The sequence below is a fragment of the Pipistrellus hanaki genome, assembly GCF_964339955.1.
Source record: "Pipistrellus hanaki genome assembly, chromosome: 8".
Lineage (NCBI taxonomy): Eukaryota > Metazoa > Chordata > Mammalia > Chiroptera > Vespertilionidae > Pipistrellus > Pipistrellus hanaki.
The window spans coordinates 30,964,366-30,987,825 of record NC_140510.1 but is presented as its reverse complement, the minus strand read 5'-3'; the positions used below and the strand labels follow the sequence as shown (position 1 = coordinate 30,987,825).

The 23,460-nt window shown below is 36.0% G+C and overlaps 1 protein-coding gene and 1 long non-coding RNA gene across 2 annotated transcripts in view; one reads left to right on the top strand and one right to left on the bottom strand.

The window, feature by feature from the left end:
- The window catches only part of ARL5A (ARF like GTPase 5A), a 24,702-nt gene extending 17,966 nt beyond the window's left edge, over positions 1-6,736 (top strand). Inside the window, exons 5-6 of the mRNA XM_084893055.1 lie at positions 1,747-1,898; positions 4,971-6,736. Of these exons, the coding sequence (XP_084749181.1) occupies positions 1,747-1,898; positions 4,971-5,019 (201 nt within the window). The 3' untranslated portion in view covers positions 5,020-6,736. The remainder of the gene's footprint in view (positions 1-1,746; positions 1,899-4,970) is intronic.
- Positions 6,258-23,460, bottom strand: LOC311627000. Its single transcript, XR_014795806.1, has 2 exons — positions 21,713-23,460; positions 6,258-21,665 (listed from the first exon to the last, which is right to left on the bottom strand). It is a non-coding gene; the product is annotated as an uncharacterized lncRNA (long non-coding RNA).

Genomic DNA, 23,460 nt, shown 5'->3' with positions numbered 1-23,460 from the left:
TACACTTTTTTGCACATATACAAATGTGCATTTTTATGAAGAAAATATTATAACCTTCAGTAGATTACTAGGCAAGTCCCAGACTGTAAAAATGGTTGCAAGAGGGAAGAGTGGAGTAGAGTCAAAGGAGGCCAAGATCCTTGGTCTGCGTAGTGAATAAAGCATACCAATCACTTTGGGGCATGCACCGGGTAAGGTAATTATTATTTTTGGGGCAATAAATAAACTAACATTTGTTGAACTTTTACCAAAAACCAGCTACTGAATTGAGTAGTTTAAATGTAATTCGTTTATTAAAACCACATCCCTAAGAGTTAGGTAGTAGTTTCAGCATTTTACAGATTAGGGGCAATAGCTATAATAGGAAGATCTTTGCTCAGACTAGGTCCTATTATTGAGTAGCTGTATGACCTTGTCTGAGTTACTTACATCAGTTCTCCTCTATAAAATGGGACTAGGATAGCCTATCTTATAGCAATCTTGTGAGGATTGAAGAGTTTTTATTTAGAAAAAGTCATTATGTGGCTTTAACTATCATCATGGTTTTGAAAGGAAGGGAATTTCTCCCACTTCAGCTAATCCATCTATTTATGCCCCAAGCTTCTGCCCTTTCCTACTACCAGAAATGAAACGGTATGATGGGTGGCTTGCTCAAGTTAGATACTCAATAAATGTTGGTAACGAGGAACAAATTCAGAAAGGTTAAAAACCTTGCCTCTCAGAGTCAAAGAATAGAAGTGGTAGAACTTAGTTGGTAAGTTTAATGCCAATCTACGATGGCCATATCAAATATTCAAATCTAAGAAATCATCATGGACAAAGATAGAGAAGTTAGGTCTCAGAAAATAATAGGGTCGGTTTAAGATAGCACCATTCAACTGAGAATTAAGCCCTAAGTCTCTAAGGCAGGTGGGGAACCCTTATTGTTCCAAGGGCAATTAGGATATTTATAACATCATTTTCAGTCCCTACAAAATTATCAACTTAAAAATTACCCTGCTCCAGTGTGGCTTGGATGATTGGGTGTCATCCCATGCCCAGAAAGGTGGCCAGTTCATTCCCAGTGAGGACACATGCCTGGGTTGCAGGCTTGATCCACAGAGGCCAATCGCTCTCACATCAGTGTTTCTCTCCCTTTCTCTCTCTAAAAATCAACAAAAAGATTTAAAAAAAAAAAAAAAAAAAAGCCTGCTAGATTTGTTCAAACATTGAAATAACTCACCCTTCCCTAATGCCTTGGCCGGACCAGATCAAATGATTTTGTGGGCCTTATAGGACTGGTAGGCCAGATATTCCCCAGCCCTACAGTCCAAGGCATATGCTGTATACAATGAATTAGTTTATTTCCTATGTACCTAGAAGATACTAGGTTGCAGTAAAATTTTAAAAGCTCTAGAGTGCCATGCTAAAAAGTAATTCTTAGTAGCCATAGAAGCCTAGTTTGAGGTTGGAGGAAATGGGTAATTATATATTTGAAGATATGGCTGATTGGTAAATATAGCACTTAGGACCATAAATGTAATCTAGGACTATAAGAAATACGTAAATACATACAGGTATAGATAGATTTATTTAAAATGTGTTCAGTTTGAAGTTTACCTTCCATCAGTATAAGAGCTATGATATACTTTTTTATCAAGTAATTGAGAAATTCTAGGTTACAAAGATTACCAAAAAAAAAATTCTATTAAGTTAGAAAATCTGAAAAAAACGCATTGGTCATTATCATTTTTTTTGCTTTTATAGGATCTAAGGAAAGCTGGATTGCTGATTTTTGCTAATAAACAAGATGTTAAAGAATGCATGAGTGTGGCAGAAATCTCCCAGTTTTTGAAACTAACTTCTATTAAAGATCACCAGTGGCATATCCAGGCATGCTGTGCTCTTACTGGCGAGGGGTAAGAAGTCTTCCCCATGGATAACGTGTCTTTAGTTTAGGAATATGAATTTCTTCCTAAAATCTAATTTTAAGGTTACCATGAACAGATTGTTCTAAGGAAGAGATGTAAGACATAGTCCATGTCTACAGTGAGAATTTTTAACTTGGTTTCGTAAAGAAGAAAACACAGCATACACATAACACATACTGAACTAATATGTGCACGTAGTTACTGTTGCTGTAGGAGTGCAGAGACATTAGAATGTCAAGGGGAGCTGGACAAGTCGGAAAACAGTTCTTGGTGGTGGGACTTTTGCTACAAGAAAGGAACTAACACTTGCTAAATCTGTCCTCTGTCTTGAGTGTTCCTTACAGTGTATCATTTATTCCTAACAATCATGTAGACCAGTTGTTTTAAATTTACACTTTATGTATAAAGAAGTTGAACTAGACTAGTTTGGGTGTACTCACTTTTGCCACCACTATTGTCAAGAGGGATTTGTTGCAATAAAAAAAAAAAAAAAGAAAGTGTTAGAATTGGAGAGAGTATGGCATGTTGGTTCCTGGTTCTGGAAAGGAGGGTAGGTGCTTGAGTAGAATTTTGCCCTAGTCTAGTGCCCAGAAATGAGAGGATTTAAAAGAAGTGGTTGTCAGCATTGTTAAATATAATGTCAGTGACCAGAGAGACGGAGAGTGCTGTTAGGAGAGATGGAATAGAGGAGGTTAGAAATAGGATAAAAAGTTAAAAGGCTGAGCAAATGAAATAATACTTTTGTTGTAGTTGTTTTTCTAAAATGTGGTAGATCTGTATATATTTAAAAGCAGAGAAAAAAGAATTAAATGGGAGATAAAGGATTCTAGAGTCTTAAATTTGGGGTATGGTTCTTCAGGTTTTAGAAAAGGGCAGAAGCTTGTGGCCCAGATAGTTTCAATAAATCATTATATGACTAACTATCATCATGGTTTTGAAAGGAAGGGAATTTCTCCCATTCAGCTAATTCATATATTTATGCCCCACGCTTCTGCCCTTTCCTAATACCAGAAGAAGAACCTCAACCCCAAATTAAGAACTCGCTTTAGAATCTGTTATGTATGTACATTTTAAAAACAAAAATAATTAAATGGAAGATGAAGTTGAATCTTAGTGAAGTAGAAGGCACTGTTAACTAATTACAGACATTAGGAGAGCTTAATAGAACCTCAAAAAAACAATTCTGTTCATTTAAAGGAAAATTCATAGGTAATACCAACTCTCCACATATTCATTTAAGTAAAAATGTTACATGTTTTTGTCAAATAGTTTAATATTGTCAAGATACCTGTAGATATCTCTTTATCTATGAAAAGACTTTAAGCAAAAGCACTGATGTAATACTAAATTTGACCACAAAGTCAAATTGTCTAGGATTTATATAATACTTAGCTTATATACTTTGAGAAATTGTGTAGAAAATACATCATTAGTTAGGATGGATATGAACTATCCGTATCTGGCAGTTTCATTTTTGAAAGAGGAAATAGAGCTGATGGTATCTTTTCAATTCTGGTGTATGTGGGCATTTGCAGCAGTCAGCAAGTGAAAGTGTTTGATTTTGGAGGAAATGCTTCCCTATTGTGGTCTGGCCACGTTGGTCTGAATTCTTGGTTTTAGTGTTGATCTGACTTGACTCTTATCTCTGCCATTTGCTAACCTCTCTAAGCCCAGGTTTCCTCTAATAGGAGAAGGTTTCTGATCTCACCATTGTAAAGAAATCTATACTAATAAAAGGGTAATAAGCTAATTTGACCGGATAGACCAGACGTCTTCCGTTCGTCCTTCTGGACAAAGCCATGGTGGTGGGGGCCTAGGCAGAGGCGGTTAGTGGCGATCAGGCCACCAGGGGAGAGCAGTTAGGGGTGGTCAGGCTGGCAGGAAGAGGTAGTTAGGGGTAATCAGGCAGGCAGGCAGGTGAGCGGTTAGGAGCCAGCGGTCTGGGGTTGTTCAGTAATCTGGCCTAAACCAGCAGTCTGACATCCCCCAAGAGGTCCTGAATTGGAGAGGGTGCAGGCTAGGCTGAGACACTCTCCCTTCGTCCCTTACCTCCCCCCCCCCCCTGCACGAATTTCATGCACTGGGCCTCTAGTATTAAGATAATGGGTATTAAGTGCTTAGCACAATCTGGGCCAACACTGAAGCAATCATTTATCTCATTGCCTTTTTTTTTTTTCTATTTCTATCTTCTTTTAAATTGTTAGACTCATACTTACACAAAAATCTGATTTTTCAGTTTCTCATATCTATAAAAGCTCCTAATAGACAGTGGCTAATGCTTCATAACAGTTGTTCATTTTGTTGTAACATATGTACCATAATTTTTCTCTTCCTAAACACTTTCTTTACCATAATGAACATGTCTTTATAGTATTTTAGATTATGCTCAGTTACCCATTATTCAGTGATAACTGGTGTTAGCAATAAGAGATTTTACTTCCTTCAAAAAATGTAAATATATAGATGTAGCAGACATATATTATTAATATGTATGTACTCCGTTTTATCAGATCTACTATATATTTAATATCCTGCAATTTTACTTCATTTAAATAATGAGCATTTTATCATATTGTAAAGTAACTTTTGAAAGGAAGTTTTTAATATTTCATTTTAATATTTCATCCATAATCTGTTAAATTTTTTTCTATTTCTAGACATTCAAATTCTTTTTCCTATTAAAAAAGTTTTGATAAACAGTCTTATACATAAATCTGTCTTTATGTATAAGGATGTAATTCTTGAAGTAGAAAAGGGGATAGAGAGGGTATTGATATTTTAAATACTCTTGAATATGTATAGCTAAACTATTGTACTTTCCATGGGCATTTATATAATCACTTAGCTTTTATATGAAAGGCAGTGTTCTAGGCACTAGAAATAAAACAAATGAGAAAGCATGGATGTACTGTGTCTTCACAATAACAGCACTGACATGGAACAGTATTAATTTTTTAACCTTTGTTGTTTAGGTAAATGAAAAAATGCTACCCTGTTTTAGTTTGCTGTTTATAGCTTTTTTGTTGAGAATTTGACCAAATGATTTTATTTTCTGTATAGATTATGCCAAGGACTGGAATGGATGATGTCACGACTTAAGCTTAGATGATCTCTACTGACTTCTTCTCATAGACTTTATATAAACGAAGTGCTGGACTTTGCCTGAAAGCTCCAAAAATTAATGGTTCAGATATATTTATAGTAAACTGATTTAAACTTTTTCTATAAGAAGAAAAATTAAGACCACTTATTTGAAAATGAAGATGAAGCCTCACCTTCCAATTGCTTTCTCATTAGTTTCTTCCAAAGCCAGGTCTTAAAGCTGTGATTGACATTTTTCTCATAATGAATCCTCTCAAGACATTGTGTAGCCTGTGGTAAGTACAAAAGGAGAGGAAGACATTTTTTTAAACTTTAAGAGCTTTATTGTCAGCATAACCCTCTTTTGTTGAATGTTCTCTTTTTGTTCCATTAAGTCAAAATATAAATCAGCACAGATATTCAGTTTCTGGTATTTTAAAATGTAATGTTACTTATGAAAAGTATTTTGCATTTGTGTATGTATTGTGTATATACCTCAACCTCAAGTTAATGGCTTTGATTTATGTTCTAAAGAAAAGTGAATAACAAAAATTAATATTATTCTTAATTATAACAATAATGAAATGAATACCGGCATTGGTTCAAGTGCCAATTTGTATTTTTCCCCTATACTCTCTTCATTGTACTAATAAATCCCAAAAATCATTGAGCTGCTCTTTAAAAAAAAAAAAAAAGTTTGACATTGGTTACCTATGTTTTGTCATTCAAATCACATACATACAAGCATGTAATCCAATGAGTGGAATATCTGTCAAGTTCTTAGAATTGCTAATGGGCACAGTTGCACATTGAGCAGTTATCTGATTGTTCCCTTTATGAGACCGGATGCCATCTAAATTACTGAGTAAATTGTTAATCCATTAATCAATTATTAACTGTGATTAAAATTACCAACTGATTTTTCAGCATTAATGGAAAACTGTTGTGTGAAATGTCTTTCCAGAGAAGTGTCACCGTATAAATATTATCAAATAATTTAGCTAAATTCTTCTTAAGTATTAAATTATATGTCAAGCATTTAAAGTGAATTTGAAATGAAAAGTAAAGCATATTTTCCAAGCAACAAAGATAAGTTATTAATTTGAACATTTTAAATTCTTAACTTTTGAAATAGTTTTAGATTTTTTATTTCTATATTTTCTTTTCTTATAACATGTGAATGTATTGTTTGGCAAGTATGAAATACAAATTTTTTTTAGTGCTTTTAAGAATTTGGTTTAAAAATTGATCAACATAATGCATTCCTTTTTCTAAGAAATAGCTTGCCCCAAGACACCTTCTGTGTTCATGTAGGCTTTTTTTTTTTTTTTTCCAATATCTGAAAAGTCACAGGTATTTCTCTAGTAACTATAAACACTTAACTAAATGTGTTCAGATATATTCTTGAGTACTAAGTCCCTAAAAATCTGAACAATAATCCAAGCTGTCATGTTTTAGAATATTCAAGAAAAAAATAGTTCTTTTTAATACCAGCCTTTTAGATTTTGCAAGGATTTTGATGAGGGATAATAGTATATATATACTTTAAGCATTGACAAAACTTTGAAAATTCCTTTCTACAAAATTAAAATGCTCACTAAGTCCAAGTTGGGCATAGGAGATGGTCAGTGTTTAATGTTGGATGTTTTGTGTTTTATATTTATATTATAATGTTCAAAATGCAACTATAATATTTTATTATTTGTCAACTTTTACAAAAGTAAATTCTAAATTACCAAGCTTTATTTGTTCATATGTTCTCATACTTTTTTCAAATAACTATAAGGAATTACTTATTATACATTAAAACTTACCTTAAAACCCAAATATATATAGTAAGTATTGCAATTTCATCAATACAGTAATCCAGCAAATGCACACCTTTTATCCGTTTTATATTTTTGTTTGTTTTTTTGTTAATTCTCCTCCGAGGATATTTTTCCATTGATTTTTAGGGAGAATAGAAGTGGGAAAGACAGAGAGAAACATCAGTGTGAGAAAAACACATCAATTGGTTGCCTCCTGCCTGGGCCCTGACCAGGTACCAGGCTGGGGAGGAGCATGCAACCAAGTACCTGCACTTGACGGCAACCGAACCCGGGACCCTTCAGTCTGCAGGCCAACACTCCATCCACTGAGCTAGGGGTATCCTTTTAATTTTTTAATTTGAATAACCACAGTTCAGTCTCTTGGATTGCTGCCACATCAATTCAACAATATACCAGCACATCCCCTTGTCATTAAGGTGTTGGCTAAAATTTATTCTAATGGGATGTTTGAAGTATACACTACATTGTTGCAATTGGTTTAGAGTAATAGATTATTAACATGGCATCATGAGAATGCATGAAATCTTATACCACATTGGCAAAACATGATTTTTTGTTATACTATCCTAGGCTAAGCATTGGGAATGTGTTACCTATATACTTGTGCATAAAACCAAAATTAAAACTGATATATGAAAATGCATCAAAATCATTTTAATAGTATTAATTCTAAATAAGCTGGAGTGCATATTGACAGTTTATATGTAGTTTAAGTGGACTTAAGCAAAGGCAGTGCTTTTGGTTTTAATACGCTACTCTTGGATATAAACAAACATTTTGTGCTCAACTTTGAAAAGAACAAAGCATCATACCTCAGTACATGTGGCTGGATTTAAATATCCCATGTTTGCTACTAATTTTGAAAGTCATATGACTTCTCTTGATATCTTGTAAAGTAGCCATATGGTATAAGCATTTAAATAAGTTAAGTTTGGCCATACTGACATTTATAAGATCTATCTTACACAGTACATTGAGTTGTTTGAAATTTTCAGTTCTGTCTTCTTTGGCTCTCACAATGGGCAAAGAATACAATGAAGGCAGGTAATTTGGGGCCCCGGGGGAAGTTGGTAGGGAATATGACATTTTGCCTTAAGAATAAAAAAATGTCAGGCAGCGTTAGCACTGTTGATTGGCATTTTGAATGCAGGTAAAGTGATTTTTAGAAGTGTGGCATGCAATAGAAGTTTCTGGTCTTTGAAAAGTGCCTCGTAGGCCGTTACAGCGATATCACAGAGAAGAGCAGGGTGCTCGAGGAGAGCCAGGAAGTCCCTGAGGTATTCTTTTCATTTTTTCCTCTGAGTGTATAGTATTAAGATGCCTAGAAGTGGGATTCTGTTATACCCTCTGATACAGGCACTTTACATTTATTGCTGTGCTACAGCAACCACATACAGTACAAACAACCTCGAAATCTGTTTATATTAGGATGAAGAGAAAACTGTAGGTAGTCTTCTAGTTTTCTCTGCAGGCATTTTTGGGACTATATCTGTAGTGCATTCTGCTTTGTATATAGGGGACAGCAGCACATCCTGGATTATCTGTGGGCTTTGGGGTCATTGCCTCTCAGTTGCCCAGTTGTATTTTGGCACCGATCCATCTTTCACGGCTGAGAAGAGACAAGGTTTCTTTGCATGACTTAACTTTGATCCCTCCCACTGTCTAAATATAATCTGGAACTTCTTGCTTTGGGATCAGCTTTCCCACAACCCAGCCATCCCTTGCTCTCCTGTATCTTGATTCACCAACAGTGAAGATACATTATCTGTCCTGGAGGTGTTCTAAACTTTCCTGTATCCATTGTTCCCCAAGCCACTAGTGTCTAAGTAGGTTCTCTAGTTCTTTGTTATCCTCTCACCACTGGCTTAATTCATAGATTGGTCTTTGCTCGTTAGAGAGTCTTGTCAGAGCAAGACTGGCTTGCTGTGTATACAGCGAACAAATGCCATAGTAGAGTTTTTAAAATTATACTGTACTTAATGCTTCTTAATTTTAGCTTCACATGCTGAAAAGTAGATTCAGAAAGATAAGAGAACTATCTGGACTCTGCCAGCTCCTTGATCTAAAAAGTTAGATAGAGAAAGGATTAGATATTAGTATTATCTTCCCATTACCAAAAATGGGTTACATTTTGGAGAGTACAAATAGTTTCAGTTGGGAAATATGTCAAGCCAAATTTATGTATGGTGTTTAACATAAAGACATCTTTACATCCATAAAACCACAGACCATATTCCATGTTTTTTTTTCCTCATGTTTACTTAAAAAAGATAAAAGTTGTCTAAAGGAATTAATAATAAGGAGTTTATCTTTACAAAATAAACCTGTTGAAATGGGCTTTAAAAATCATCAACTGTTGTGTGCTGACTTTGTGTAGATACAGACATAATAAAGAAAACACTTTTTTCAAGTTTTACTTATATAAAAGTAAAACTTCAGTATCATGCTCCCTCAAAGAATGTGTGATAATGTTAAGATCCTGATGGTGTAGTAAAGAAAGACCATTTTAAAATTTTCGATGCTAAAAAGTAACTGCTTTTATTAAACCCTAAAATTGTGTGTGTAATTGTAAAGAAATTATACCAGGATACAGATGAGTTAATTATGCAGTATTTCTTATTATCTGTCTAGCCCTGTATATTCTAGAAACTAAAGCTTCAATCTTTATGGTCTTGCATGATAGGTAGGTAGTTTTTTGGTAGAAAATCCCCATGGTCTGTACCCAAGTGCCTAAAAGTGATTCGTATTGATTTGTAAGTCCTCTAATAATTGTGTGTGTGTGTGTGTGTGCTTGACTTAATGATAACACAGCCCTGAGAATTTCTGATTCTCAATTTGTGCTTTATTTGAGTAAAAAGCCTTGAAATTGAAAATACCCATTATAACCTTCAAAAAATCAGTGTAAGGAAACATGAGTGAACCCATTTTTTCTCTTTCCTAATGCAAGTATTTTGTGACCCTGATGTTAATGTGGGAACTAGAAAACTGAACTCTATTTCAGTTTTTAAAACTAATTTAACACAGAGAAAATTAAATTGTGTGTTGTAAACCCTTAGTAAAAGTTGGTTGCTTGTGTAAGAGTAGCCTCTTAATTCTCATCATCAGTAGTTAGCAGATTTGAGTCATACATACCATTTAGATCTTAAGCCATATTGTGTGTGGACACCAAAGTCCTTCTTCTCTTTACATTCTACTTAGAAATCAGAGTTTTTGAAGCACCCTTTTATGTTTTTCATACATTGGTTCTATTTCTTCCTTTTTTTTCCATTGAGTATGACTGTAAAGTATAGGGGCAAAGACTTGACAGTATTTTCAGTAAGTTACAATTACATTGTGTTCATATTTTAAATCATCTTGCATGGAAATGAAATGTGCATACAATTTTAAGTTACTGAAATGTATGCTCTCTTATCTTCCCCCAAACTTCTAACATCGGCTATATACAGAATTTCTCTAATAATTTTCGCTTGAAACTAGTTATTTAGATTCAAATAGCCTTTTCTTACATTGTGATCCTTGAGGTAAGGTGATACCTGCAGAGCACTTTTAAAGATATTTTCTGGGTTAATGTTTAACATAACACATTGAGGAGGAAAGTATAATTAGTATGTCTAGTGAGGGCTCTTTTTGGTTGATAGAGATGAAAAAATATATACTAATTTTTATTTGTGTTTAAAATACATTTTACTAATTATGTTGATTTTAAATATGACAGATTCTTATAGATACTAATCTTCCTTATTGTATTTTCCTGGTGAAACCTACATGAAAATCAGTTCCAGCTAGTCTCTTTGTATAACTTCCCCTCCCGAGTTGAGCTCTATGTATATCAACATAATTGAAATCGCATTTAATACAACAAACAACCTAGAAAACATTTTCAAAATGTTCAGGTTTGTTTTATTTGAACTTCTAATATGGCAAAAGGTCTTGATTCAAATATTGTAAGAAAGAAGAGGCAGAGGATTTGTCTTGTCTCTTGATTATTTTGTGAAATTGTGTTTCTCTGTCCTAGGAAGATTTTACACTCAGGAATGATGCAAAAAGTGATGCTTTTAGAGCATTTGGGTGCTTTCATTCTTTTCAGTGCTGATGTGTTAGGTGCCTAGGGAGATGATGCTTCAGGGGTTCTAGATAAGACAACTTCCTGCATGGTTGGGGGTATTTATGTTTACTCGTAGGTTGGGAGGGAGTAGTGGATTGGAGTAGGGACCTCTCCATTGGTAAAGCAGTACAATCAGTTCTTTGCAAGTATGTTACTTCATTATTCTTCTAACAACATTCTCATGTTCATAACTTTCTGAAATGTTTGGCTACGGAAATGTAAGGCATTGGGTCAGATGACCAGTAGAAGGACCTTGTTCATATGAAATAAAGGAATGATGCCAAGATATATTTGGGGGAAATTATAAGATTTTACTGGAGAATTTCCATGTTTAATATGTACATTAACATTTTTTTAAAGTTGCATGTTAACCTGGGATACAATATTGTCTCTATGCTTTATTGAGTAAAAAGAAAAAAGATTTGAGTTAAATTATTACTCTGTTATATACTATTACATATACCTTTTCTTTTAGAAAGGGCTAATTATAATTACTATTCACACGTCTGTGTTGTCAGTGTTTTTATTCTGATTTATTTTCTGAACGTGTGCATACTTGGTGATGGTATTCTGTTAACTGGGACTGGGATCGTCAGGGCTATTGTAAAGGTGTGACAGTTGCATTATGCAAATGCATAACCTTTTATGGAATGTAGTCAATTAATAGAGCATTCTGCCTTTTACTCTGGAAATTTGAAGTAGACATGAACCTGCTGTCCAGTAACCAAGCTATGTGATTAATTTGTCTTAAAATGTGAGGAAAGTTGAGTATTTTAAAATGTATATTACTAAAGTGAACATCCATAAGAACGGTTGATAGTGAACAGAAGAAAAGTGAGGGAAAAGGTTGGGGGACAGGAGTCATCCACATGTACATGCTTATTTGAATGTTGGTCTCTCTCCCTTTCACTAGAACGTAAGCTCCGAGGCACTAGTGGCCATAATTGACCATAAGTGTTATATTTACTAGTTTATATCCCTCAGTGCTGAGTGCAGTGCCTGGTAACAGGTGTTCAATGTATATGTTGTGACAAATGAATTAATGAGTTATTAATATTTTTGTGGGTTTTTTTTCCCCAATGGATAGTTTTTCTTACCTATTTGTTTATAGCATACTGCTCCATTTAATTCTTATCTCAATTCTTATTGAATTCTGCCTTTTTTAAAAACAAACAAAAAAACACATTTATTTTTAAGGCGAGAGAGAGAGAAACACCATTAGAGAGAAACATTGATTGGGTACCTCTCACACACACCATAATCAGGGATCAGTCTGGTAACCTGGACATGTATCCTGACTGGGAATCAAACCGGTGACCTTTCAGTGCTCAGGATGACTCTCAACTAACTGAGCCACACCATCCAGTGCCAAATCTGCCTTATTTTAAAAGGGATTCAAGGTGAATATATGTTTTTCTCACTAATTCATATGGTAGAAATTAGATTTATTTCCTTAAAAATGTCCTGAAAGCCCTAACTGATTTGGTTCAGTGGATAGAGCTTCGGCCTGCAGACTGAAGGGTCCCGGGTTTGATTCTAGTCAAGGGCATGTGCCTGGGTTGCGGGCTTGATCGCTAGTAGGGGGCGTGCAGAAAGCAGCCAGTCAGTGATTCTCATCATTGATGTTTCTCTCTCTCTCTTTCCCTTCTCTGAAATCAATTTTAAAAATTTAGAAATATATAGATATATATTTCTTTGAATTCTGTATGGATCTGCATCTAGTAATGTCAGGAATGTACCAGAGTTTAATAAGCACCCACAGACATTGAATAGTGCATGCTACAAACAGCACTTCTGGAAAAAGATCTGAGTCATTTTTGTGATCCTTTATGCCCTCCTTTTTTTTAGTTTTCACATCTGAAATATCCTCCTTTGATAATAAATAACCTTTGTTCCATGAAACGAGTCAGATTTTTACAACATGAAATAGCCTCTGGTTATCTTTTTTAATAAGTTCCTTATGACTGGTACCACCCTTTTGAAGACACCATGAGCTGGGTTGAGTGACCAGTCATTCATATCACTACATGCCTTACGTTCTTGCAAAATCATCTGCTTCAAAGTGATGAGATTTTTTTTTTAAATACTTCCAGTGTTTGGATGCTTCTATTATTTAGACTCCCAAATAATATTCTACCATATTTCTATTATTTGTATATTCTGAAGAGAGATGAAGATAATTAGTAAAAGTTAATTCACTAATGCAATACCATTTGCAACCTCATGTGCAAGTTTCAATGATTTTGATAGAATCCCCATCACTTGATAATTTTATCACTTTTTAAAAAAAATATATTCTACTGATTTTTTACAGAGAGGGATAGAGAGTTAGAAACATCAATGAGAGAGAAACATCGATCAGTTGCCTCCTGCACACTCCCTACTGGGTATGTGCCCACAACAAAGGTACATGCCCCTGACTGGAATCAAACCTGGGACCCTTGAGTCCACAGGCCGATGTTTTATCCACTGAGCCCAACTGGTCAGGGCGATAATTTTTTATCACTTTTAAAGGACTCTTGAGCATAGATAATCTCTACTCAGATGGTTATTTTTAAAAGGTACAAGCAAAATGCAGTGAGAGGAAAAGAGGTATTTTCAGTGGGTGAGTCAAGAGGTTTTGTAGAAGAGGTGGCACAGTAAGCCAGCGCTAGCCTTGGAGACAGCCTGGTGATGAACTTGGGCAGCCTCAGTGCACATAAGGCTCTGTTCACATTTCATAGGTGGGTGATGTTCTGTGGAACTGCATGTAAAACAAAAACATAAAATTAATGTTTTGGCTCTGTGTATTTTCTGTAAGTTCCTATGATATTACAGGGTAAAAACAAGAGCAGTTTAATGGAAAATAAATTTAATTTAAAATTTATATTGATCTTTAAATTTATTAATGTGTGTTCACTTTTTAAAAGTGGGAAGGTAATAGACAAAACGGAAAAGATTGATTTACCTAGACAGAAAGAAATGATAACTTTAAAATGTTCTGTGGTCTTATTAGTATATGTAAATGAGTTAACACTTTGGCTTCATTTTAATAAAACAATATATTTTAGAGAGTGGCACTCATTTTTTTTAAAGAAAATGTAAACCTTTTTGAGATTATAAAATCACCTACTTGTTTTTGTACTTGATGAATAAGAGCCAAATTAAAACTTATATTTTAATGAACTATTTTATTAATATATTTGCCAGAGAAGAACGTTACTTTAATAAAAGGTATGGCATAAATTTACACATTTTTATGGTGAGTTGGCTTTAAACTATTTTGTTTTTATATTACTATTTAAGTAACAAAGTCATTTTTTTTTTTTCAGACAAATCATTTGCTAGCCCTAAAATGAATATGAGCCCAACCATGAAAAAGTAAAGTTGACATATGAGTAGAAGTCAGGTGGGAATTACAGTAAGTGGTTAACAGTGGCATTCTATAGGGAATTGGATTATAGGAATGCAAAGTCTAACTTTTATGCCAGTTATGAAAATACTTATTGTAATTTAAATTTTTATATTTTTATTTAATAGTTAAATTGTTATGGTTAGTATCAAATTAATTATAATTAAACAATGCTAGTCATAATTTGGATAGTAAGTTGGAACAGAGAAGTATAAGATATAAATATATCTTTTGAATAATGAATGTCAGCAAATTAAAATTTTCTAGTATGACTATCACAATTAATTAATTAAGTTTGAATATTAGAAAACAAGCTAACACTTTAACATTAGTAATGTATTAAAATTAAAACAACCTTTACTTTAAAAGATAATCCAGGAAATTCATGCCAAACTTTCTTTTGATTAAGTTGCCAACAGGTAGAGAGTAAAAGTGATGCTTTTCTGAATACCATGGCTGTAAACAAGCATATATCCTGTTCCTGCTGTGTGCAAAGGAGCCAGGTGTGAGAGTGCCTGATTCAAGGGCAGAGCGCTGGTGATATCATTTCCATAGACAGTGCACTGCAGCTGGCTCTGTCAGTCTACGAAGAGCTCACTTAAAAAAGACCATGAAGTAATTTGCAATTCAGGGCCAGTATTTTAAAGGAAATGAGCTGGAAGTCTACTCATTAAAGTCAAAGGAAAACTTGTGCTTTTTTTTTTTTTTTTTTTTTTTTTAAGTATTTTTGTTTCTTCAAAGTGTAATCATGCCAGCTTGCTTATTAGCCCATTAAGGATTCAGGAAAAGGTGACAGTGGTGTGTATTTTCCTTTCTTAAAAAGTTTTTTAAAAGCTTTTTGGAGGAAAATCTTGGGCAAGAAATTATATAGGTCTCTGGAATTTAAACCCACATTGTTAATTTCATTTAAGACACTTAAGAAATGGGTTGCAGAGAGATTTATTAAATATCTGTTCCCTCACAGTGTCAGGCTGACAGGTAAGTACATGAGTCCAAACAGCAAGAAAGCAGAGTCAGAATTCCCACCCTCCTTGGGCTCACAGGAAACAAATGGTGTGAGTAGCATACAGTGCACCAATAACGCCCAAAATCCATTAAGTGCATATCTAGTTTCCTTATGACAATACTTTAGCTACAAATGATTTGTTGATATGTGTGTATCTCCTCACTCCCATTGTCTGGTGTCCCAAAATATGTCCTTTGGCTTCATTCATTATATGTATCAGCGTAATAAAATTCAACAGAGTACCTACCAAGTCTTGGGAACTGCTAAGGGTCAGGGATGTAGAGGATGAAATATGTATGTTCCTAGGTTGCTTAATCTGGTAAGAAAGATCTATAAACAAATAGCTGTGTTAATTACATCACATGTAGGTATTTCTGCTTTTAGTCATAAAATTTCTAACCTATGTACTCTTGGAATGGCCCCAAAATCTGTAAGAAATAAATAAGTCTCGGCCAGTGTGGCTCCGTGATGGAACATTAACCTGTGAACAAGGAGGTCACTGTTGGATTTCCAGTCAGAGCATATGCCCAAGTTGTGGGCTTGATCTACAGTGATCTACATGCAAGAGGCAGCCGATCAATGATTCTCATCATTGATGTTTCTATCTATCTCTCTGAAATCAATGGAAATATATTTTAAAAATAAATAAAAATGTACTTCTTTAAAAAAAATACTGGTCAGAGCATCTCTCCCTTTCATTAGTAAGTTTGGTTTCATATTTGTGCCTGTTGACTTCTCTTTCACCCCGGTATGGTGGGCATTCCTCAAGAGATGCCATCACTCTGCTAGGCCAAGTCATTCAGGGTTTTACCAAGTCTCTCTCCATCCCTGACCTTACAGATTTATATTGTCTGTGATTGTTCAGATGTCTGGAATGTGATGTGTATGTCAGAAAGAATTCATCTCCCCTACCTCCCACCTCCTGCTGCTTCCCAGTTTCCCATATTCCAGTGCCATTGATCTCTTGGTCCTGCAAAGTAACAACCTCCTTAGATAGCATGGCCTCTCCTTTTTCCCACTTCCTCTCACCCTTCCACCTTTGTTACTAGCATCAATGTTTCTTTCCTTTCAAACTCCAAACTTTTGGAAGGTTCTCCAGGTTTGAGCTCAAAACTCTATTCCTTCCAAGAGTCTGTTCTTTTAAAATGTAACTCATTTATATTTTTACAAAATTAAGTATATCAAATGTTATTTTTAAAAGACAGTTTTAGCAGAGCAATAGCCACATTATTTCAAATGGATGTTTGCTAACATTTAAATTAATGTGTTTACATTTTTAAAATTTCCTGTCCACTCAACAATAATATTAAAATTAAGTCTTTGTTTGAAAATATGCAGATAAGGAACATCTATTTAGACATATTCTAGTTATCTGGACCTTTAGTATTCCTTCAAATACTGCAACTATATAAATAAGCCTTTTGAATTTTAAAGTTGACAAGATCCAAGAAATATAAAAGGATCAGATGCTACTGAGTTTAACAATCTTCTACAGATTTACCTATAAACCAATATGTTTTTTTGTATTATATTCTCAACTTTTCTTTACAACAAAATAAGCCAGAGATTCCTTGAAGTTGTTTATTTCTCCCATAATTGTTCAGGGCAGGTGTTCAAGTTTGATAACCAGGTCCTTTCATCTTGTGGCCCCACCATCCCCAAGGCCTTGCTGCCATCTGCATCGAACTTGAAGAGGACAGAGTACGGAGGAGGTGTGTCTGCTGCTGAAAGATTTCTGCCCTGAGAGTGGCATGCCTGCCTTCTGCTCGCGTTCCATTGGCAAGAACTAGGTACATGGCCACCCCGAGATGCAACGGAGGCTGGGGAATGCCATTCCTGGCTCGGCTGCTACTTACCAGTTACCACCGTATCAATCGATGGAAAGAGTAGTGTTTGGTGGACCACTGCTTTATGTCGTGTACAGTGTTCAGACAAGTTAACAAATAATTACCTCACCATAGTAGTAGAGAATGCATTTAACTTGGTTAACTCAGACTGAGGGTGCACTGGGAGGGTAGGGGACAGATCAAGAAGGGCTTTGGGGAAGAGGTGGCACTTGAGCTATGTCTTGAAGATTATAAGTTAACCAGGCGAAGAAGAGGGAAATGATTTTAGGCAGAGAAAACATGCGAAAGGTCGAGTATTAAAGAATATTGTGTATTGGGGGCACAGAAGTAGTGTAATATAAGTGGATTGTATTGGGAGTTGTGGTAAGATGAGCCATAAAATGTGGCTAAAGAGCTTTTAGAGTCTAAGGAAAAATCTCTGTATTCAAGAGATTTTTAGAATAGAATCCACAAGTTTGGAATGAGGTGCAGCTAGCCCATGAGAAGTAGCAAGGTCATTGAGGGTCTGGAGCCATCACGTGATAGGAGAGGAAATAGCAAGAAAAGAGGCCTCACGTGGGATGGGTTGATGTGTTGAAGGGAAATAAAGGCTTGTGGCTGGAATGTATGTGGATGTCGGAAAGGTGGTGAGAGACCACATCACCTAGTGCCTTTTAAACTATGATGGGGGGGGGGGGGGATTTTGGATTTTATTCTAAGTCCAGTGGAAAGTTATTGGGAGAGTTTAAGCATGGGAGTGACTTCATTCTGTAGTAAATGCAAGTATTTCCATTTACAAATAAATTCTGACCCTACTTCCCAAAATGTAACATTTTCTAAATGGTACGTGTCAATGTAGTGTGTTAGTATGGAACTCACCATTTTAGAGTGATTCTGACATGTTCACTTGAATTAATATTCTTAGCTGCCTCATGGTGAGGAAAAGTTTGCATGCAACAGGAAGGGAAAGAACAGTACAGGGAGACAAGGGAATGGGAAAATGCCAAAGGTTGCTAATTTTTTTTTTTTTTTTTAAATAAACATGTTAGGTATGGTTTTGCAAAAGCCAAGCCAAGATGCAGTATTGGGGGAAGTCCCCAAAGACAGCTTCCCTCGCATGTAAGATAAGGACATCATTTCCTCCAGAGTCTGGACCTGATTCTCTTGGAGGCTTTGGAAGGTGCTGTCCCAACAACTCCATGCAGAGATTTTGGGAAGAGTTTAAGGAAAGTTCAAGGGAATTGCAGATTAGAAAACTTTCTAAATAAGGATCTGGGACATGATGTTCTGAAAATGTTCCGGACTGTCTCCTCACGCACCTGACTTAGCACACAGAAGGTACTCCTCCTTATACACGTGAGGGTCTTGTAACATTTCAATGGGCAGCTCAGGATTCCTCCCCTTTCCTTAACCCACCTTCAGCACACAACCTTGTTTCATAATTAAAAAAACAATGAAGACTGTAGAGTGTGAAGTTCTTGATTTTCGTGTCCTCTTATCTACCCCAATTGTTTAAAAAATAGAAAAAAATATTAAAAGTTTCAACTATATGCTCCCTTTTTTTAAAAAAAATATTTTTATTGATTTCAGAGAGGAAGGGTGAGGGAGAGAGAGATAGGAACATCAATAATTAGAATCATTGGCTACCTCCTGCATGCCCCCTACTGCAACCCAGGCATGTGCCCTGACCAAGAATCAAACCATGTTCCCCTGGTTCATAGGTTGACGCTCTACCATGAGCCATGTCAGCTAAGCTAAATGCTCCCTTCTTGATCCTACCTATCACTTCCCTTGTCAATGTGAGAAAACTACAGTATTTCTAAAACATGAGTTCACATGAACTATTTGTAAAGAACCTTGATCACTAACTTGCATCCTATACAAAAATAAACTCTGAATGAAATATAGACCTAACTGTAGAACATAGAACTTTAGCAATTCATTTAAAAAAACATACAAGAAAGACTTTCTGACCTTTGGATAGACAAAGATTTGTTACGTATATTACCAAAATATGAACAATAAAAGAAAAATGGCTAGTTGGGTTTCATCAAAATTGAAAACTTCAAAAGATGCTGGTAAAAGAATGAAAAGATAGGCCACACACTGGGACAAAATATTAGCAAATCACATGTCTGTATATAATATACAAAGACTATACAGAGAGCTCAGAACTCAAGGAAATAAATGGATTAAAAAGTAGGCAAAAGAAAAAAAGTAGACAAAAGGTCTGAACAGACCAGTTTACCAAAGTATAATAGATACACAGATGACAAACAAGCACATGAAAAGATGCTCAGCATGAGTCATTAGGAAAATGTAAATTAAAACCACAAGGAATCACTATTAAAAAGATTGACTAAGCAAGTGTTGGCCAGGTTGAGGAGGAACTGGACTTCATACACTGGTGAGAATGTAAAATAATACAACCACTTACCAGTTTCTAAAAAAGTTAAGCCTACACTTCTATGACTCAGCCATTTCACTACTAGTTATTTATGTAAAGTAAACACAAGCTCATAGAAAGACTTGTACACAAAGGTTCAGAGCAGCTTTATTTGTAATAGTCCGAAATAGGGAACCATGTACTTCAGCAGATGTGTAGATAGACAAATTGTGTTATAACTATATAACAGAGCATAAAATGAAATACAACTCAGCGATAAAAAGGAATGAACTATTTAAATGCACAACATGCATGAGTCACAAAGTTGTTATGCTGAGTGGAAGCAGACACAAAAGATTACAGATCAGTAGTTGCTTGGGAAGGGGGAACAGCAGGCATGGGAAGAGGGATTACAATGTGGCATGAGGAGACTTTGGATGATGAACATAATTATTTTTATGGTGGTGATGGTTTCATGAATGTATACCTATGTCAGAACTTATCAAATTGTATCCTTGAATATGTGCAATGCATTATTATATGTCAATTATACTTTCATTAGGTATTTGTGTGTTTTTTAAAGGCTACATAATGTTCAATTCCATTAATATGATATTTGTGCAAAAGCACATATATAGGGACAGAAAACATATCAGTGGTTTCCAGGAGCTAACTAGGAGTGAAGGAGGGCTTAACCACAAAGTGGCATAGGGGACACTTTTGGAATGATGAACTTTTATATTTTGACTAGTGCCCTCGTGCACGGATTCGTGCACATTGAAAGGAAATTAATTAGAAGAAATATTTTAATATCGCTATTTGCCCTTTCTCTGTAACAGAAGTGTCAACCAAATTCATGATCAACAATGACAGATGGAAATAGACCTGTGTGATTAGCACTAGCGACAGCTTTATATGTATTGCACATGTGCAAGTCAACTTAGTCTTTTATAGATATAGAATAAACTTGCTTAATTAGTCCTGCTTTCTGACTTAGCTAAACTTTTTCCAACCCAATGAAGCTCCCAAATTCTCTTTCAGGTAAATGTCTGCAACACAGCAGTAAATATCAACATGAAGCAGAATATTATTTTAGGTAACGCAGGGAGAACAAAGAGTAAAATATTTAACTGCAGCAGTGTTTGACTATATTCTGTACAGTGAGCAAACCTGAAGTCATTTTCAAGTTCCACCATTTCTTCTTTTCAGTCGGGCCAAGTTTCTAAACTTTCTAAATTCTCCGTTTTCTGGCTAATGAAAAGAAAATGGGATTCCACCAACTCTTCTATCTACCTACTCCAGGACTTCTGTGGGGATCAAATGAGATGAAGCACTGGAAAACACAAAGATTTGGTTGAACTGTAAAATGTTTGCACCTGGCTATAAAGCAAGTCGTGTTCCTGGGCTGAAGAAACTCTCAAGGTGGCTAGTCACTAGGGAGAGGAATCTGGGCATTGCTACGTGATGTCATTACCCAGCACCCACAGCAACTGTTTCTGGCTGGACTGGGCTGTGGGCAGTATTTTGTGCCATGGGATCTAGGTAGCGTTGGCTGCGATTTGGTGGGGTGTCACTCCAGGATGATGGCAGGGCCTATCTGTGTCCCACTAGGGGGAAGCCAAGTGTTGCTTTGTAGACACTAGGTCTGCAGTGCCATTTTTTTTGTAAATGGCCAGTGCACATCATGGCAGCTCCAGCATTGAGCTTCTGCCCCCTGGTGGTCAGTGTGCATCATAGCTACTGGTTGGAGGGAAGGACGGACACTTAGCTTTTTATATATATAGATTGTAGTAATGGTGACATAGCTATATACATTTCTTACAATTCATAGAACTGTGTACAAAGAGGGCTAATCTTACTGTATATAAATTATACCTTAAATTTAAAAATAGAAAGTTAAATGATCTTATGGACACAGTATTGTTTTTATTAAAATTCTACATAGTACATATATAAAATCAAGTATATTTGAGTTATGTTTATTATTTATATATATAGGTAAACCAAGATACATAAATCAAAATTTTTAAAGCTAAAAATTAAATGCCATTCAAATAACCATTCAAATAATTCAATAAGATGGGCAATGTTATTTTGCTGAAAACTACATTTGTGAGTGCAGAATCTTTATCTGAGACCACCTTCCTAGCCACCCCTGTTACCCAGCACAGAATGCACTCTCTCTCAAGCCCTAGCTCCCCTCTGGATGGTCCTTCCCTTCTCCTACCTGCCTTCTCCTACATCCTCACAGCCACCCCACCCTCCAAGGTTCCAGCTGCAATTGTGTCTCAGCCTCAGGTATTAGTTGCCAATCATGTTCGGGTCCCCATAGATCAGTTAGACAAGGGAAAAGGGAGCTTCTGATCCTAAAATTGGAAAAGGAGGAAGAGATAGCCATTTCATGGGCTTGACCTAAGAACAGAAAATCTGAAAACAAACTGGGAAGGTAATACGGTACACCTGCTGGCACAATCCTTTTCCATATGCTGAGAAATCTGTCTCTGTCATAGAACAGAAGGATCCCTTCTGTTTGTTACCTGAGTCTTGAGTAGGCTGGGGATGGGGAGGAGGTGGCGGGAAGACTCTCACCCATTGAAACCTGTTGTCCTCTTCTAGCCTCTGAACCACTTGGAGACAGAGGACTTAAAGTGCAGCCTCTTATCAATCTCTGTGTCCTCAGAGCCTTACAATACTTGACATATGTCATCCAACTAAACAACTAAATGAATGAATCGGTCATGATTAATTAAAAAAGACTCAATGATTTAATGGTACAACCCAAATACAACTTAATTTTCACCTTAATTAATTTATCAGTAGGTGTGATGGGCATCTGCTTCATGCATCAACCCTTACTAACAGCACCCAGTTGATGTTTGTTCTAGATGCCCTATTATCTGGAAGAGGCTTTGGGGACTGAGCATCACAGTTTTCTGTCCAACTTATATGACTAAAGAGCTTTAAAAGTCCACATGTTTTTAAAATAGAAGGTACATCCTCCAGTCTTGGGCAAGTTGGATGATTTCTCCAAGACTTGATTTCTTCAGCAGCAAATGGGGTAATAATAACAACTTAATAGAGTTCACATGAGGATTAAACAAGTCACTACATGTCAAGCCTGGCCCAGTGCAGGCCACAAAGTAATAGCAACTCTTGAGTATTTCTCCTCTGCCTCCTCCTGGTCCTCTTGGTACTACTGCGACCACCACCACAGCCTTTGCTAGTATTTTTGCTTCCTGTTTCCCACTGAGGTGTGAGTGTAGCTTCATTGGAGGAAGTTTTCTGAGCTCTGACCATTCTGTCCTTAAGTTCCCTTAAGGAGAATACAAGGAATTGCCATCAGCATCATTTCACTTGAGGTCTCTCCCTAGGAAACGATTGCTTCTTATTTAAAGTTAGGTACAGTGAATTTGAATAACATACCATCTCTTGGACAAACACAGTTTGTCCTGAGAAAAAGCGGGGGGGGGGGATAACCACCTTATTCTCAGGAGGAAAAGTGGAACTAAGTTAGAACACACTTTTTGGTCATACAAACTCTAAGACGCTTTTTCTCAAATTGCTAGTCATCTAGGTAAAGAGGGTTTCCAAAAGTGAGAAGAGAAGGGGTGCTGCTGGGAGGGGAACTTTGACCTGCCCTTGGACCCTATGTGCAGGGCAGTTGGAGTTGGCTGGGGGCGGGGAGGCGTCTGCCAGCTTCCAAGCGGGACTCAGTTGTGAAATGTCTGCCCATTCGTTACTGGTTGTATGACTTGCAGCAAATGATTCTCTTAACCACCTCTTTTAGTGTTGCTCTTCTTCGTAACTGGAAATAACATCTACTTCCTATGAGGATTAAGTGAGGGCATACAAATGTGGAGGGGAAAAGTGTAATTTAAAAACCCAATTTCAGATGCTTCCACATGAAAGGGCCTCAACAGAGGGGG